The 16,862-nt window shown below is 40.4% G+C and overlaps 1 protein-coding gene across 11 annotated transcripts in view; it reads left to right on the top strand.

Moving 5' to 3' along the window:
- The window catches only part of LOC111860129 (sorbin and SH3 domain-containing protein 1), a 127,933-nt gene that overhangs the window by 84,324 nt on the left and 26,747 nt on the right, over positions 1 to 16,862 (top strand). For all 11 annotated transcript variants that reach the window (XM_023843506.2, XM_023843507.2, XM_072709845.1 and 8 more), the window contains 3 exons: positions 681 to 716; positions 5,945 to 6,062; positions 7,375 to 7,489. In XM_023843506.2, the coding sequence (XP_023699274.2) occupies positions 681 to 716; positions 5,945 to 6,062; positions 7,375 to 7,489 (269 nt within the window). The remainder of the gene's footprint in view (positions 1 to 680; positions 717 to 5,944; positions 6,063 to 7,374; positions 7,490 to 16,862) is intronic.

Raw genomic sequence — 16,862 nt, 5'->3', positions numbered from 1 at the left:
TCATCACTCCAGAGGACACGGCTCCACTGCTCTAGAGTCCAGTGGTGGCGTGCTTTACACCACTACATCTGAAGCTTTGCATTGCACTTAGTGATGTAAGGCTTGAATGCAGCTGCTCGGTCATGGAAACCCATTCCATGAAGTTCTGTACGCACTGTTTTTTGGCTAATCTGAAGGCCACACAAAGTCCGGAGGTCTGTAGCTATTGACTCTGCAGACAGTTGGCGACTTCTACACACTGTGCGCCTCAGCATGTGTTATCCCACTCTGTGATTTTTACGTGACCTGCCACTTTGTGTCTGAGCTGCAGTTGTTCCTAATTGCTTCCACTTAGTTATAATACCACTAACAGTTGACCATGGAATATTTAGTAGTGAGGAAATTTCACGAATGGACTTATTGCACAGGTGGCATCCTGTCACGGTACCATGCTCAAATTGACTGAGGTCCCGAGAGCGACCCAGTCTTTTGCAAATGTTTGTAGAAGCAGTCTTCATACTTAGGTGCTTGATTTTATACACCTATGACTATGGAGGTGAAACAAATTAAATCAATGATTTGGAGGGGTGTCTCAATACTTTTGCCAATATAGCATACTTTTAGGAATACATCACAGACATTTTTCTGGGATGTGTCTTTGTGTATGTTGAGGGTTAATAAGATAATCTCTTCTCTTTCAGACGACAAATCTGCTACCTATGTATATGAGGATGATGGTAGGTGTATTATACCGGCCGACATTCTAAAATATTTTGTTAGGTGATTTAACAAAAACAAGTGCATGTTCTACAGTTTTTCATGTAGTTTCAGAATATGGTTTCCAATTTGCCACCACATGTCTGGTTTTGTCACAATTTACAATTAAAGTTCAGCATAAATTATAGCAAATGTTACATTAAAGAAACAGTTCACCATGTCTTTGCTGGTCACTTAGCACTGCAAAACTGTTTCCGGTATGATTTTTGTTTTGTATGAAGCATCAGGATTTTGTCTGTACAATAATCAGCCATCATATTTACATTCTAACGTCCTTGGTATCTTCGCTCCATTTCACTAATATCTTGGTGAAATCTCTCACCTTGCTCCTCATTATACTCACCCAAATTTTCAGGAAAATAATCAAGGTGCGAGTCTAGGAAATGCATCTTGACACTCATTCTACATCCAATATCTTGAAAACAACATATCATATCCTTCACGTGAACCTCATAGTCAGATGACTTCTTGTTTCCGAGAAATCCATCAACGACTTTACGGAATTCTTCCCAGGCTTGCCTTTCCACTGTCACCATTTTGGCTGCAAATACACTATCCTTCAGCAACCTTCTTATCTGTGGTCCTCCTTCCGGTACTGAGTGACAGTACCGGAAAGCGGACCACAGATTTGCATACAAAGGTTGGCGTCAGTGGACCAGCAGCAGCATACCTGTAAGTTAACATAACTACAAGCTGCCTGTAAACCCTGCTGACTAGTTTCTGCAAAAAAATAGTCTATAACAGGTTACTGGTGATTTTATATGACTGGTATCAAAATGACAGTATTAGGTATACAATGCATTGTTATGAAAAAAAGTCGAAATCACAGAAAAACCAGACATGCTGGAGCAAAACTAAATATACTAAAAATGTTTGTTTATGAAGGATGTTTGAAAAATGTTATTTGATATTCACCAAATTTGATGTCGGCTAGTGTTATAGTTCATTCTAATTTTCATTTTGGCAGATTTTTTGCACATAGGCTTTGAAAACTAAATGGCAAAGTGGAGATTGTATTTTCACTTTTTTACATTTTATTTCTTGCAGAAAATACCTTCCATATTAGTTCTTAGGTAGTAACATAGTTTACAAAACAAAAAATATATTTAAATATATGGAAATTTCAATATATATTTTTTTAAAGTGTATGCTCCAGTAATCTATAAGCAAAATGCAAAATGTATTGTAAACTATATTACAATAAAGTCAGTCCTGCTACAATGTATGATATCACACTATGAATCTGTTCTAATACAACTGATATATTACTACCCAAGTCCAGTGTAATGTGTAATCGCATTTGTATTTGCGCAATTTTCAGTAAACAGTACCAAAGCATGGTATGGTGATAATGAGAAATACTATTTGCACGCAAAATTAGATTTCCCAGTGGATGATAGTTTTGTCCGATTTATGAACAATTTGTTCTTTTGAACCCGTTCTTTTCAGTGCATTGGTCAAACCAGTTTTCAAATCTAAAACAAAGTTTTTGTACATTCGCGCATTGAACAGGTCTTAGATTCTAAAAATCAAAAAATACTTGATAAATTGTATAAAAACATTGCAACGACTTTTAATTCGCTTACATTTGCTTTTATCCCTTATGAAAATTCACTAAGGTTTCCTATGGTTTTTATGCAGTAACCATAGTTTTACTATGGTACCTCATGGTACTTTGGTACTACCCATAGTACTACCATGGTTTGGAAGAACCATGGTAAAACAAAAACCATGGTTTATGACCAAGATTATACTAAGGTTTAAGTGTAGCGAAACCATGATAAAACCATAGTCATAGTTTCCATAGTTACCCAAAAAACCATGAAAAACGGCAAACCATTGAAACCATGATTATGTAAACCATAATTTTCGTAAGGGATAGACTGTATCCATTTCGCCTTCCGTGTCCCCAGTAATCCGTTGTATTTGTGCTGTATGCATGCCCGGACACATGGTGGCTGTGACTCTGTACTCCCGACTAGTGGTGGCCAAAACCATGGTTCCTGAACCATTTGCTGTGTTTTCTGACCACACTATATGGTGCTCTCTGTTCAAAAACGGACTCAAAGCATGCCTCAAAGTAAACCAAGAGCATCATCCCTACTCTCCCTACACTCAGCAATCGACAAGACCCCCCCAAATAGACAAAAATAATTAGAACCATGATCTCACTAGTCGCTATGATTTTGACGAGAGAGATTGCTGATTCCTCTAAACCTTCCGCAATCATGCAGCTCATTTCACCCTGCCCTGCCTACTGAGAAACTGGCTCATTTGCATACTAACAGTGATTGGATGTTTAGCTGGGGGGAGGGTGAGTGGGGGATCTGCCGAGTGCTGCGTGAGCCCGCGCACAAACAGAACGCGGAGGGAAAGAGCGAACAAGTGAAATTTATCATCTCGTTTGTGCCTTTTTCAGTGGATTTTTCAGCTACTGTAGTAAATCTTGTCCATATTCAGTTTGTGGGTAATTATTATTTTCTTCCTCAACTTCTAAAAGTTTGATTTAAGGGGGCAGGACGTTTGCTTAAGGGGGCGTTGCCCCAGCGTAGAGCCGGCCCCGACATACATGTTGGCTAACAAAAGGCATACCACCAACTAACAGCAGAGATTTACCAGTATACAATAAAAACCACCGTCGTTTCTTGATACAAACCTTTAATTATATTCTCCAACATTGAAAACACAAAGATCGCTCACAAAATCACAAAAAACCTGCGGGGTGTACTGTAGTTCGTTTTTACAAAAAGCTAACCAGTGTCAAAATTAAATTCACGAGTCATTTCGTTCTGACACAGCTCTGAAAAGTATCATACACGTGGTTACTATGGTTTCTTTACAAAGTCTAAAATGCTTTGTTGCTTTTGCCTTTAACAGTCTGCTTGAAAACAAATGCTTCAATATTATTTATGCTGTCTAAAAAAGTTTTACCGGGATCACGTTTCACAGCTGCGTTGTTCAGCAAATTACCATGCGAATGCGATTTGAATACGCTCTGTTTAGCACTTGTGATACATTTTTAAAAGCCGGTGAATATATATAATATTCAAATGTATATCGAAATATCGGAAATGTGTTTAAAAATCGTATCACCGTTATCGAAAAATATTCTATCGCGATATATATTGATATCGAATTATTGTCCAGCCCTACATATATGTAATACTCATATTGCAAGACCTCACTCGTTTATCAAGTTAAAATTAATTTTAAAATTTTGCTCGTGTTGCAAAACACTCGCAAACCAAGGTTTTACTGTATTATTATTTCTTATTTTAAATGCATATAAATGCATATTATTCTGTAAAAAATACTGTACAAGTGTAAACAATTTTACAGAAACATCTGTAAATTTTACTGGAGTTCAATGTAAAACAACCACCAACTACATGTAAAGTTTACTTGGTTTCAGTGTAGAATAAGCAACGGTTAGATGTAAATTATATTGAAATAATTGGCACAACAGCAGCATGGCCCTGCTAAATTAACAGAAAGATGTTGAATCTACAAATTCACTATGTAAAATGTTACAGTTTTGGTATGTGAAATTGACAGGCTGTTTTGTAAAGCTGTTTACATTTTCACCGTAGTTTTTTTACTAAATTATTCTGGTAACCACAGCTGCCAGCACTTGCTTGCCAAGATAACACGCTCTTTATTAGTAGTCCTGAAAAGAACTACATCAGGCACCCAATGAGTAGCGAACCAGTTATATGCAGGAAACACGAGGTTGTCAGATACTCAACTGTAAGATACAAGGGCTATTTACAACTTCACACAGGGCATGCTGGGATATACGCCCCGCCGGTGCTACAGCATTTTTTATCACCTCAGTGGAAAAATACCTTCTTATCAACTGAGCAGACGTGTGCCAGGAGGTGAAGTTCTGACAGCAGCCCCAAATGAACTATCAAAAGCAGACTGACAAACAAGAAAATCCTGAGTCGTGTGGGCTATTTCTTGTTGGTTTGTAACACACGAAGCAAAAAGCAAGTGTTGATATATCATTTAAAGTTTTACTGTTTCTCATCTGTAGAGCACAAAATACTAATTTGTAAAATGTAATACGGTTTCTTTCAGTATAAACAAAGTTGACCTGATTTTCACACCGTTATGTTGTAATTTTAACTGTATTGTATTGGTTTTTATATTACAGTTTGTTTGCGTTTAAACTACAGTAATTTGTTAACTCTACCAAAAATTTACTGAAAAATTAACTGTTGTTTTTTGTTAAGTATTTTACAAAATATTAATATCAAATATACGCTGCTCTATTGTTTTTCCTTTTACAGTTTTTTATGTCGTTATTTTACAGAATTTCTCTGTTAATTTCACAGACATTTTTTAGAGTGTAATATCACTGTTTTTGTTATTTAATTCATTTTGTTTGGCATAAGTTGCTAAGTTTCCCCAACCTATTGGATATTTGTATTTTAGTATGCAATTATAGTTAACACAAGGTTTTTCAGGAATGCATTAGTCGCGTTGTAGCTGGACTGACTTGACATTGAAAAATACATAAGGAATTGCTGCTTGTCATATATTGTAAAATGTATAATATATATACAATATATTTGTGATTTTATATATAGAGCTCTGGGAAAAAATTAAGAGACCACAGCAAAAAATTTTGTTTCACTCATTTATCAATTTTTGGGTATGCGCCCCTGTAAAATGTAATTTTTTTTTGCAAACTCCACCATGGCTTCATTGATGAAGGGTTTCTCACTTGATTTATGGGTCTTCAATCATGCTTCTAGGAGCTTGTTATGAATTGTCCTAGCAATGCACTTCACACCACTTTTTGAAGGTCACTTTAGGTAATCTTCCGATTTATAAGGCACCGCCAGACAAGTTGACAGTCATCTCTGGCATTAGAAAGTTGCTTCTGCCCCCTACCTGGCTGATTTTTGGTTATTACCAGTGTCTCCTGCTTCACCTTGTTCTTGTGCCTCGCAGTGTAGCCTTCTGCCAGCAGACAAAGGATTAAACCAGGATTTAAGAATGAAGATTTTTTTTTAAATATAGAATGTTCTTTTAGTTTTTCCAGAGCTGTAGATTTTCACTTCAGGAATCAGGAGGGATCTTTTTGGCCACAGTAGTGTTACGGATGTCAAATGTGTCAATGCGGACATGAACTGTGGCCTCATCTGCACCACTGACGTTTCTGTGGTTCGGGGCTTTGCAGCAAAAGGTGATCATCCTTCAAGAGGATCCCAGAACAACCGCATAGACTCTCAAAATGGCAGACTGGCCAAACTGCCGGTACCGGCCCGGTCATCCTCACTTCGAGCCTCCACTGAAAGGTCAGTCCAAGGGCGTGGGTGATTCCAACTCCTGTAATTATCCAGTGTAGGAGGATGATCCTTCAGTAGAAACCCATTGAATTAATCCTCTCATGCAACTTTTGTAAATTTTCCACATAGCTAAGATGTAAGGCAGACGGCCGCTGGTCATCAGTCAGTCAATCAGTCACTCAAAACTTTATTAGAGACTCATGGTCCAGATAAAAGACAAGACATCACACTGGATAAATTACATACATAAAATACATACATAGACATATCTAGTATATGCACATACAGAATATGTTCTACATGGAGACAAATATACCAATGTCTCCACAATGGGGACTATCCTACCCAGATGGCTCATTTTGAGGGAGATTAGTCATGATGGTGATCCATGGTGGCCTTCAGCTGCATCATGTGATTATTATGATGTCTCTACAGGCACCTGTGAGCCTCTGGCTTACCTTTCAATCTTGCTGTAGACCCAGTGTTCAACCAAGAGAGACTCAGGAAATTTGGAATATAGCTTAACTGGACAGTTTCAGCTTCTGTTACAGCATAATATACCATATTACTGTTTCAGCAATATCCATCATACTAATTAATGACTTTCTGTCTCATTAAGGTATCTGACAATCTTTCTGTTAGTAATATTCTTTGTGTAGTACTGTGAGGCTGGTACCCTCTCATTAGCCTAATCTAACTGGTTGTGTAGTTATTGTTTGTTGTGTCAGTATACTGTCATGGGCTTATTCTGGAAAACCTCTGAAGAAGCAGAAGGTAGATTCAGAAGCCCAAGGACATGCACACTTTAGTAGAATGCTTAGGGTCTGTTTCAGGCAGTTAGTGGAGATCCTATTAAGGCTTAGATCCCTTTAAGAAGTTGCAGCAATAACCAGAGACCCTGGAAATCTTTATTTCACAAAATCCACTAAATAAGTTATGCTTGTTTCCATGTCCTGTTATTTTGAATGTTGTCTTCATGCTTCTCCATGATACCACAGTAGGTTGACTGTTGACTATTCATGGGTACAACACCAAGCACTACATAAGAGGATTTTGCAATGAAAGCATAATTCAGTTAAAATAAATTCATTGAAGCTTCCAATTAGCATTTGGGGATGTAAACACCACAAACCGTTTTGTACGGGAAGAATCAAGCTAATGGGACATAGCTCAGATGTAGTGAAATAGGGATTGACAATATAACAGGAGAGGCAGAGTCAGTGTACTAGAGACTAACTGGTTGAGGTTTTACCAAAAATCTGCCAAGAGTGTTGCCATGGAGACTGTCCTCTATTGTGATTCGTTCTCCCCCCCTCCTCAGGAATGACTGGGAGCCCCCCGACAAGAAGGTAGACACCAGGAAATACCGTGCGGAGCCCAGGAGCATATTTGAATATGAGCCAGGGAAGTCATCAGTGTTGAAACAGGAGAGAACGGTACTGTGATGATTTTTGCTGCTTATGTCTGGTCCATGTATCTGTCTTTCGAGTTCTTCCCTGCTCACGTCTGACCGCCTCTGTCAAGGCCAGGAAAGCCGCTTAATCAGCTTACCCTCTGTTCGGGTTACTGCTGGTTATCATGTGGTCTGTGTTCCCAGTTAATCAGTTTATCAGTTTATTTTATAGGTTGTACTGCTCAGTTTAACATGTAATCTGCATTTCTCTGTTTGCAACATAATCGGTGTTTGTTTAACAAATAGTGTGTGTTAATCAGCTTATTACAGTATGTACTCTGCATTAGTTTATGGTATAGCCTGTGTTTATGGCAAATTTGGTGTCAGTTCATTGTATGGTCTGTGTTATGTAGTTTATAGTGTAGTCTGAATCAGTTTATTAGGTGGTCTATGTTACTCAGTTTATGGTGTAGTCTGCATCAGTTTATTATTTGGTCTGTGTCATTCAGTTTGTGGTGTAATCTGCATCAGATTGCTATGTGTTCTGTATCACTTGGTTTATGGTGTAGTGTGCATCAGTTTTATTATGTGGTCTGTGTTACTTTATGGGATAGTCTGCATCAGTGGTCTCTGTTACTATGTTTATCAAATAGTCAGCATCAGTTTATTATGTGGTCTGTGTTATTCTGTTTATGGTTTGGTCTTCCTCAGTAAACTGATTATTTTCTGGTAGTTTTCTTATCTTTTTTCCTCCATTCACCCATCGTCTTTCCAGGCACTAATGTCCCTTCGAGACTCCAAACCTCTTTGGCAGTTTATTGTATGGTCTGTGTAACGTAGTTTATGGTGTAGTCTGAATCAGTTTATTAGGTGGTCTATGTTACTCAGTTTATGGTGTAGTCTGTATCAGTTTATTATTTGGTCTGTGTCATTCAGTTTGTGATGTAATCTGCATCAATTTGTTATATGTTCTGTATTACTTGGTTTATGGTGTAGTCTGCATCAGTTTTATTATGTGGTCTGTGTTACTTTATGGGATAGTCTGCATCAGTGGTCTCTGTTACTATGTTTATCAAATAGTCAGCATCAGTTTATTATGTGGTCTGTGTTATTCTGTTTATGGTTTGGTCTGCCTCAGTAAGCTGATTATTTTCTGGTAGTTTTCTCATCGTTTTTCCTCCATTCACCCATCGTCTTTCCAGGCACTAATGGTATATCTCTTCGAGACTCCTCCCCTCTTTGGCATCCTGCTGCGGAGCTGTTTCGCTGTTCTATAGAACTGACACAGAACAACAGGCTGCCTTCTGTCTCTCCTTATAAACCCCGTTTGCACTCTCTTTTCTGCTGTAACATATTTCAGACTATTTTCAGTTGCTGTTATGTTTAATGTTGTCTGTACTTTTCCCCAGTTTTCCCCTCTTTCTATTAGTCTCAATTGAGATTGCATCTGTCTTAGGGCTGAATGATAAAACAATAACAATAATTATCATAATGTAAATTCCCCTCAATATAGATCTAACAGATGCTCGATTAAAGTTTGATATAATTTACGGCCCAACATGTTGCTAGCGACATGTTTTGCAGCAAAATGAAATGAAATCACTTTCTCTGTGACTACTTGTCAGGACCGGCAGTGGAGCACAAGCATAAATAAGGTCATGAAAATGGGGGATTGATTGAACAAATAACAGAATGCAATAGGTCAGGTAGGCAGACAACAGACATAACCATAAACACAACAGAGAAACTCACTGGGAGAGCAGGTAAGTCCAAAACAACCAGTTCAATAACAGTAATCCAGTAATCCGGCAGCATTTTCTCTGCTAGGACTGTTAAATAATGGTGTTAACCAGAAGTAGACAGTCAGCCAAACTCCCTCAGTAATCAACAAGAGAGTCAGGATATAGCTTTCTTGCTACATGTTGCAGAGCATGTTGATATGGTAGAGAAGAGTAAAACTGAAATGCCGGAAGTGTTGAAACTAGAGCATGAGATATGTAAACATATTCTCTAAGACATTGTGTAAGTTACACATTTATGCTCAGAGCATACAGAAAATGACAATTTGTCACAAAAGTTAAGGTACAGAACATGTCAGCCAGTAAATATCAGTAATTAAGATACAAACATCCCATTCACAGTAAATGTCCTTACTAAATACTAAAAGATAAATCTGTAAATAATAAAAAGGTGCTTACAGGTAATTCCCATGAAAAGTGCTGTATTGGAACCTCCTTGCATCTAACACATGGCACCACTTCCTGCCTCCTGTACAATTGCAGTACCACCTTTTACCAGGGGCCATGCTAAAATGATTAAACATTAAACTGACTGCCTTGGTGACCCCACTATCAAACATACACACTGACTTTTAATAAGCTGACTATCAGTCCTCTACCAGTAGCAGAAGAACAACTTCCGAGATAGGTCTTATGAATGTCCTCAGACTTCCCTGGCATCCCATCCTGGCTCTGAAAGTTAGAAGTTACCAGTGCCATGGGCCACACATTCCGTCCTGCTTGACTGTCTTTCAGCAGCATTACATCACCTTCCTGCAGGTGATGGTGATCTTCAGTCCACTTGCGACAACTCTGGAGCGTTGGTAGTTATTCGCATTTCCATTGTGTCCGAAATGTGTGCGCAAGAGATGGTACCTGTCTCCATTGCCTGTGGTGGTGGTCCTTGCCAGAAAGGCCTCCTGGTGGAGGGGGAACACCAACCTTCTGCATGAGTAACATTGTGGGTGTGAAGTTGAAGGGGGCATCGGAGTCGGTAGAAACCAGAATGAGAGGTCTGGCGTTGATGATAGGAGAAACTCGAGAATCCTCTCCCAAGGGCCTCTTGCTTGCTTGCAGAGGTATCTCTGGATCCTCGATTCATCTTGCTACTTTCAACCCAAGCTTATTGCTGGTGTCAACAAAGTTCATCCCGCAATTAGATCTCAGTTGCTTTGCAGGTCCATGGATCGCAAAGAATCACCACAGAGCATTAATGCAGTTTGAAGTATCCTTGGACTTGATTACCTCGATATGCACGGCTCTAGTGATCATGCAGGTAAACAGAATTGCCCAATGCTTGCTTTCAGCATACCCACGTCTTGTGCACTGTGCAGTGATCTTCCAAGGCCCAAAGGCATCCAATCCAATGTATGAAAATGGAGGGTATGTGCTGAGGTGTTCGAGTGTCAAGTCTGCCATAATCTGCACCTCCATTTTCTCATGAAGTTTCAAACAGGTGATACACTTGTGTATGACTGAGCTGATAAGCCTTTTGCATCCAGTGATCCACAGGCTAGAGGATCTGATTGCTCCTTAGGTAAAGAGGCGGCCTTGGTGGTGCTGTACCAACAGGGTGGAGATGTGCCTATGATGACATCTGTGGCTTGGGAAAGCTCATCAGGGCTGCGAGGTTTTATGCATTGATGCCATCCCCTACACTTTTTGGCATGGTCGGTAGACTTGTAGGATCAGGCCACATGGATGTTGAAGGGAACAGCTCTCAAGAATGACTTGCATGCAGAAAGTGTCACTGTTGGTGTCGCGTGAATAAGGAGGACCCTGCTACGGATCAGGCAGGTGAAAGGATTTTAATATCATGCTTGTAATCCAGAAGAAAAAGAAATCAAAAACGTAGTTCCGGAATCATGGTCGAGGTACAGGCAGCAGTCGGGAAAGCTTCGTCGGTAATCCAGGGGACAGGGCAGGCCTCAGGATCCAGGGACAGGTGGGTGTTCAGACGATCTTCATCGATACTCAGAGGGCTAGGCTAGATTTATCATTGGGAAAGCAGAACAGGGTCAGGGCAACAGGGAGGCAGAGGTACAGACAGGTAAAAGGGTATAATGGGACAGAATTGCTCAAACTCGCAAAAGTATACTGAATAAGTAGGATCTTTCATCAACCACGATGGACATCAGCTGTCAGAGGGAGGTGTACAGTAACCGGTTCTACCGGGTCCCGGGGCAGGCGGGGAGGGAGCACTCCGGCCGCGGCTACACACCCTTCTCGGGGCGTGGAAGGAAAGCCCTGTGTGACATCATAGGGGCTTCCTTGGAGCGGTCCATGACAGAAAAGTGTGAAAACCTGCCCATGGTGAGATTTTGCCTTTGAACTTGTGTGGGGAAGCTCATTACGTCAGGCCTCACTTCACCATCCAGTTCGACTGATGACTGCGAAGGACTCCAGTTTTATTAAGTTCTCTCCAAATGAGCATGATGGGCCAAATGGCCTCCTCTCGTTTGTTAATTTCTTATGTTCTTATGGTCTATGGAGGAAAGCTGATCCACTGAACCATGTTGTTCTTGCAAGGTATGATGCCGGAACCCCCCTGGGCACATTATCAGCTGTATTGTGTTCTGTTGGCACAAAGAACCATTGCTATGGCTTGGTCGACTGGCGTTTCCGCTGTACCCTATTGTGGACATACACGTAGAAGTGCTCATTGTGGATGTACCCGAGAACCATCTTACTATCACAATAGAACTTCAATGCATGCATCCAGGATGAGCTCTGCCACTTCTATTGATAAGACTACAGTTCAAGCCTGGGAATGGTGGGCTTGAGCAGAGGAACTAGCTTAGCTTTCCGTAGGATGAAGCCAACATTGCTGTTCCCATTTTCATGGATGGCCCAGAGGTAAGCCACTGCCCCAATAGCTTGAGTTGATGCATTGGAAAACACACACAACTCCGTGCACCTTGCCTTGGAGAGGGATTTCAATGTAGCTACGTGGAAAATGTAGCTGCCCTAATTCCTGAAGCGAGTCACACCACACTACCCATTCATTCCATTTCATTTCTGGGAGTGAAGCGTTCCAGTCAGCCTTGTTATTGGTGAGTTCCCGGAATAGAGCTCTTCCTTGTATAGTGACAGAAGAGGCTAAACTGAGGAAGTCAAAGACACTGTTTATGATTCAGGCAATTCAGACTACAAGGCAAATGAAGAGATTTAAAACCCTAGGAATAACAACCCGGGCCATGATTTTAGATCTGAACTAGAGCAGGCTGGTACCCCTCAACTAAGGGAGGATGCACACCACAAGGGGGAATGCAACTGATAAGGGTGAAACAAAGAGTGCTGGTGTTTTAGGAATCCAACATGCATCCCCCCCTCCTCACATACAGTATCTCAAAGAGAGCTGTTTTAAGATCTGCCTGTTGTGTGTGTCTAAGTGTTTACTAATTGTCAGCATAAATATCTAAATGTTGTCTGTATGTTCCTTTAGATGATTTTAATACGTTTGTTACCCATGTAAACGTGTCTCACAGATTATTACCTGTTCTGTCTTCCTCACCTAAAGATAAATATATATAGGCATATACGTGCAGATATCCACGTGTTCTCACGTCTATCTTAAAGGAATTGGGAAACATTTAAAGAGATGTAACCATGTATCCAAGTTATCCCTTTGCCTCTTATGAGGCCTGTTATAGGAGAGCACTTTCTGTATTTAAATTAATTCAGAGATATCAACCCCCCCTCCATTTCAGAGGAGTCATGCATAAGCTCTTTTGGTGCATTCCTTTTTTTTCTTACATTCGTCCACCCCTTACATTGAATGAATGAATTAATATGCATGTTGTTGAACATGGATATCAATTATTGTAATAATCCCATGTTAAGATCAAATTGTAATCTACAAATGTTAAATTGAAACTGTTACTCTAGGAAACTAATGACCACTTAAACCGACCAGACTTAAGATGTGCTGTTTAAAATTTGGAATAGAACTTACTGGAATAGAATACTGTGAAACTTATCTAATGTGTCAATATCTGGTGATGTGTAACATAAACGTGTGCACTATGTACCAATGTGAATAATTAACATGTACGATGTATTTTAAATTATGAATTAATTTATGCAGATCATACAATGTGTAGACCTCCAGATTGAGATGTCATGTTTGGTATCAAATTGACAGAGACATTCTCATAAACCATACAACCTTCCAGAGACTCCATCCACAACATGTAAACTCCCTTTCATTCATTTGCAAATCCAACCTATCTTGTTCATTTGTTTTATAATTTTGGGTCATGCGTCTAGGATCAGTGGCCTGCTGTGCAGAACAGTGTTTAAGGGTACCCATTTAATTAAGTTACTGACTGCTGAAAACAGACTTTCATTCAGTACTTTTCGGGTCATTGTCCCTGAACCATAAGAACCTCAGAAAGCCACGATGGTCTTCTCTGACAAGAAAGCAGTGGAAAATCTTCTGGTTGTCTGCCATTATTGTCACTTGTTCTTTTCAAAAGTGAATAAGGACTCCCAGCAAGCTGTTATTAAGATGAGAACCAGTCAACAGCACATCGTTCAGTGAGGCACCACCTTGTGGAGCACTGGAATCAAATATCACTTTTTGAGGGTGATAGACCCCAGAGATCAGGAGGTACCAACACTCCTCGGCTTCTTTCAGAAGAGGGGCTGGTTCAGCATGATCATCCTCGAATATCTTCCCCATAAAGGTCAAGGACTGTTGCTTCATCACAGGTTTCTTGTCCAGGGTGCTACACAGTGAGCTAAGACATGTGAGCACTTGCTTGCAGTTGTTCAGAAGACGTCTCTGTGGTATCTTGAAAGGCATTGGGGCCACCCAGCTATTTTCATCATCCCTGTACACCTTTTTGAAGTCCATGATCTTCAAAAAGGCAGTATCTGGACAGAGCAAGCTTGTTGTTGTTGTTCTCATTTATGGAACATGCCATGATGAAATTATGCTTTGTAACCCTCCCTGCGTTATATTTGGACATGCTGATGAGGCCATTCCTTTGCTTCCTGCCGTAACACACTGTCTCCTTCAGGTCCATGAAGCTGTCACAGGGTACCAGGTAGGAAGGGCACCCATTCTCTAACACATGGGTATGAACATGTTCACACTGGGCTTTTGGGCATTCCCAAGACATACTTCTCCAACCATAATCCACCCCAGGTCCAGTCTCTGAGCAAAGGGGGCTTGTGTGGGCCATTAATCTGCTGTCTCACCTTATGCACTCTCACAAGGAGAAGAATTTGAGCATTTGGATCAAGCTCCGGAATGCACCTTGACACAGATTTCAGGAGAGGATAGAAGAGTAGTATTTGGATTACTCTGTTCATCGAGTATGGTGTACATGTTAATTGCCTTGTCACGCTGTCCCTTGGGGAACACACAGACCAAACATATTTTGGAGCAGGACATTGGGGGCTGCCCTTTGCGATAAACTTCTGTGCAGTGTGATGTGACAGTAGGTGGAGATGTAGGATCTTCTCCCTCCGCACCGTGTTCTGGTATCAAAGTTGGAGCTTTGGGTCCAGGCTTTAGGGGTGATGCCAGGATACATGGCGATATGGCAATTGCTCTCCCACTCGCTGCATTTCAGAGACCTTGCAGTCCTTTGCTAAATGGAAAACTCAGGCACAGCACCTTGTAACATATCCCATTTTTTGTAAGGTTAGCCTTTCTCTCATCCAGCAATTTCACTCTGAATCCACAACACTTTCTTAAGGGGTGTGGTTTGTGCTGAAGAGGACAGTTCCTTTCTGGATTCTCAACTTGCTTTGGAGACACATCCGTGTCACATTCCATGTCTGGGGAGATGTCCATCTTGTAGACTGATACTGGGATTCTCCCGGTCCGGTAGGCTGATTTATCTCTGAGGGGGTTACTGTTGCTGGGAAGAGCAAAGCTGAGGTCATTTCTGGCATGCGCCTCAGGGGAGACAAAATTGGCAAAGAAGGAGAAAGGGGGAAAGAGGATAGTATGCTCATCTTTGAACTGCGGCCTTGATACAACCACTTCTCCAGTAGGGCATGTGGGAGTTTTTCAACTATGGGGTTGAAGCACTCCATGAGGATCTCTCCCAGTTTTGCATTGTCTTTACTGGAGATTCTGGGAAATATGTCTAGTTTGTTGAAAAGAGCATTCTCTATTGCCTCAGGTGAACCATAGCACCAAGCATGCTTTCATCAGTGCTGCCTCAGGATCATGAACATGTGCTTGCCAAACTTGCCTCTAATGGCATTGCAGAAGGAAGACTACCATGCCCTGAAGCTCTCACGTCGGTCATTGAACTGGCTGAGCCCTGTAGTTACCAGCTCCCAACATGCAAAGAACTTAAAGTCTTTCATGGCAGGGGTCTCGACTGGGCCTGTTGATATGGTGCAGTGATGAGGCATGTAAGGCTGTGCTGATGGATTTCTGTTCTGAATATGTGACTTACTGTGTTGGACTGTCTTCATCCCAATAAGATATGTTGGCAGATGGTGTGCAGGGAAGCATGAAGTCAAAGAACAGGGCGTGTTCTCCAGACCCTTGACAGGTTTCTGGCTGTTTAATATTGACTCTTGCAGAGCAACTTGATATGGTAGAGAAGAGTAAAACTGAAATGCCAAAAATGTTGAAAAGAGAACATATGTTAACATATTCTCTAAGGCATCACATGTAAAGTCAGAGTTACAAAATTACGTTCGGCACATACAGGAAGCGACAATTTGTCACTAAAAGTTAAGGTACATAATGTTAAATATCACTCAGCAATTAAGATTAACTGAATACAAACACAAACATCTGTAAACATCATGATGGGCCAAATCAATGAATTGTAACAGATTGAAAATCACTGTATCGGAGCCTCCTTGCACCTAACACATGGCACCACTTCCTGCATCCTGTACATATGTAGTACCACGCTTTACCAGAGGCAGCACTAAAATGATTAAACATTAAACAGACTGCCCTGGGGGCAGAACATAATAATTTGACATTTATCGTGATAATTATCAGTATCGGCTGACGTGAAAAATTTTATCTCAGTAACATTTTTGGCCATATTGCTCAGCTCTAGCCTCTCTGCTAGTCGTGCTGTTGTAATACAGCTCCGTTATCTGAAAGTTACATATACTGTAGTCTACATTCTGAAAGGAAACCTTTCCCAACTTGCTAACGGTTTGCAGAGTCCTTATACCTCTTATACCAGAAAATTTATGGATGGATGGATGTGTTCTGTATTCTTCTTTAGATATACATGCTCCACACTAGATTAAAATTTATGGTCTTATAGATTCTGCATTATCCTAAGCAGTATTAGAGGACCACATCACAGTTATATATACTTTATATATTTTTAATCTTTAATTTTTATATTCAGTTTTATTTAATAACTAAACATTCAAAAATTAAATATATGAGATAAATATTTAATGATGAAATTTGCTGCCACTCACATGGTCCCTCTCTTTCACTCATTGCCATTTGTTTCCCAAATCTGATCAATTTATAAACTCCATACCTCCACCATGTTATCCCTGTTGTGTATTGGCAGAGGTGATCTGGGCTCCATTAGCCAATCACCCACAAAAGAGTCACTTGTTAAAGCTTTTTTCCATTCAGAGAGGAACTTATCTTATTTTACACTGAAGCTGTCACTAAAAATATCT

Source organism: Paramormyrops kingsleyae, chromosome 3, assembly GCF_048594095.1.
Source record: "Paramormyrops kingsleyae isolate MSU_618 chromosome 3, PKINGS_0.4, whole genome shotgun sequence".
Classification (NCBI taxonomy): domain Eukaryota; kingdom Metazoa; phylum Chordata; class Actinopteri; order Osteoglossiformes; family Mormyridae; genus Paramormyrops; species Paramormyrops kingsleyae.
The sequence above is the reverse complement of the archived record's forward strand: the minus strand, read 5'-3'. Positions and strand labels throughout refer to the sequence as shown.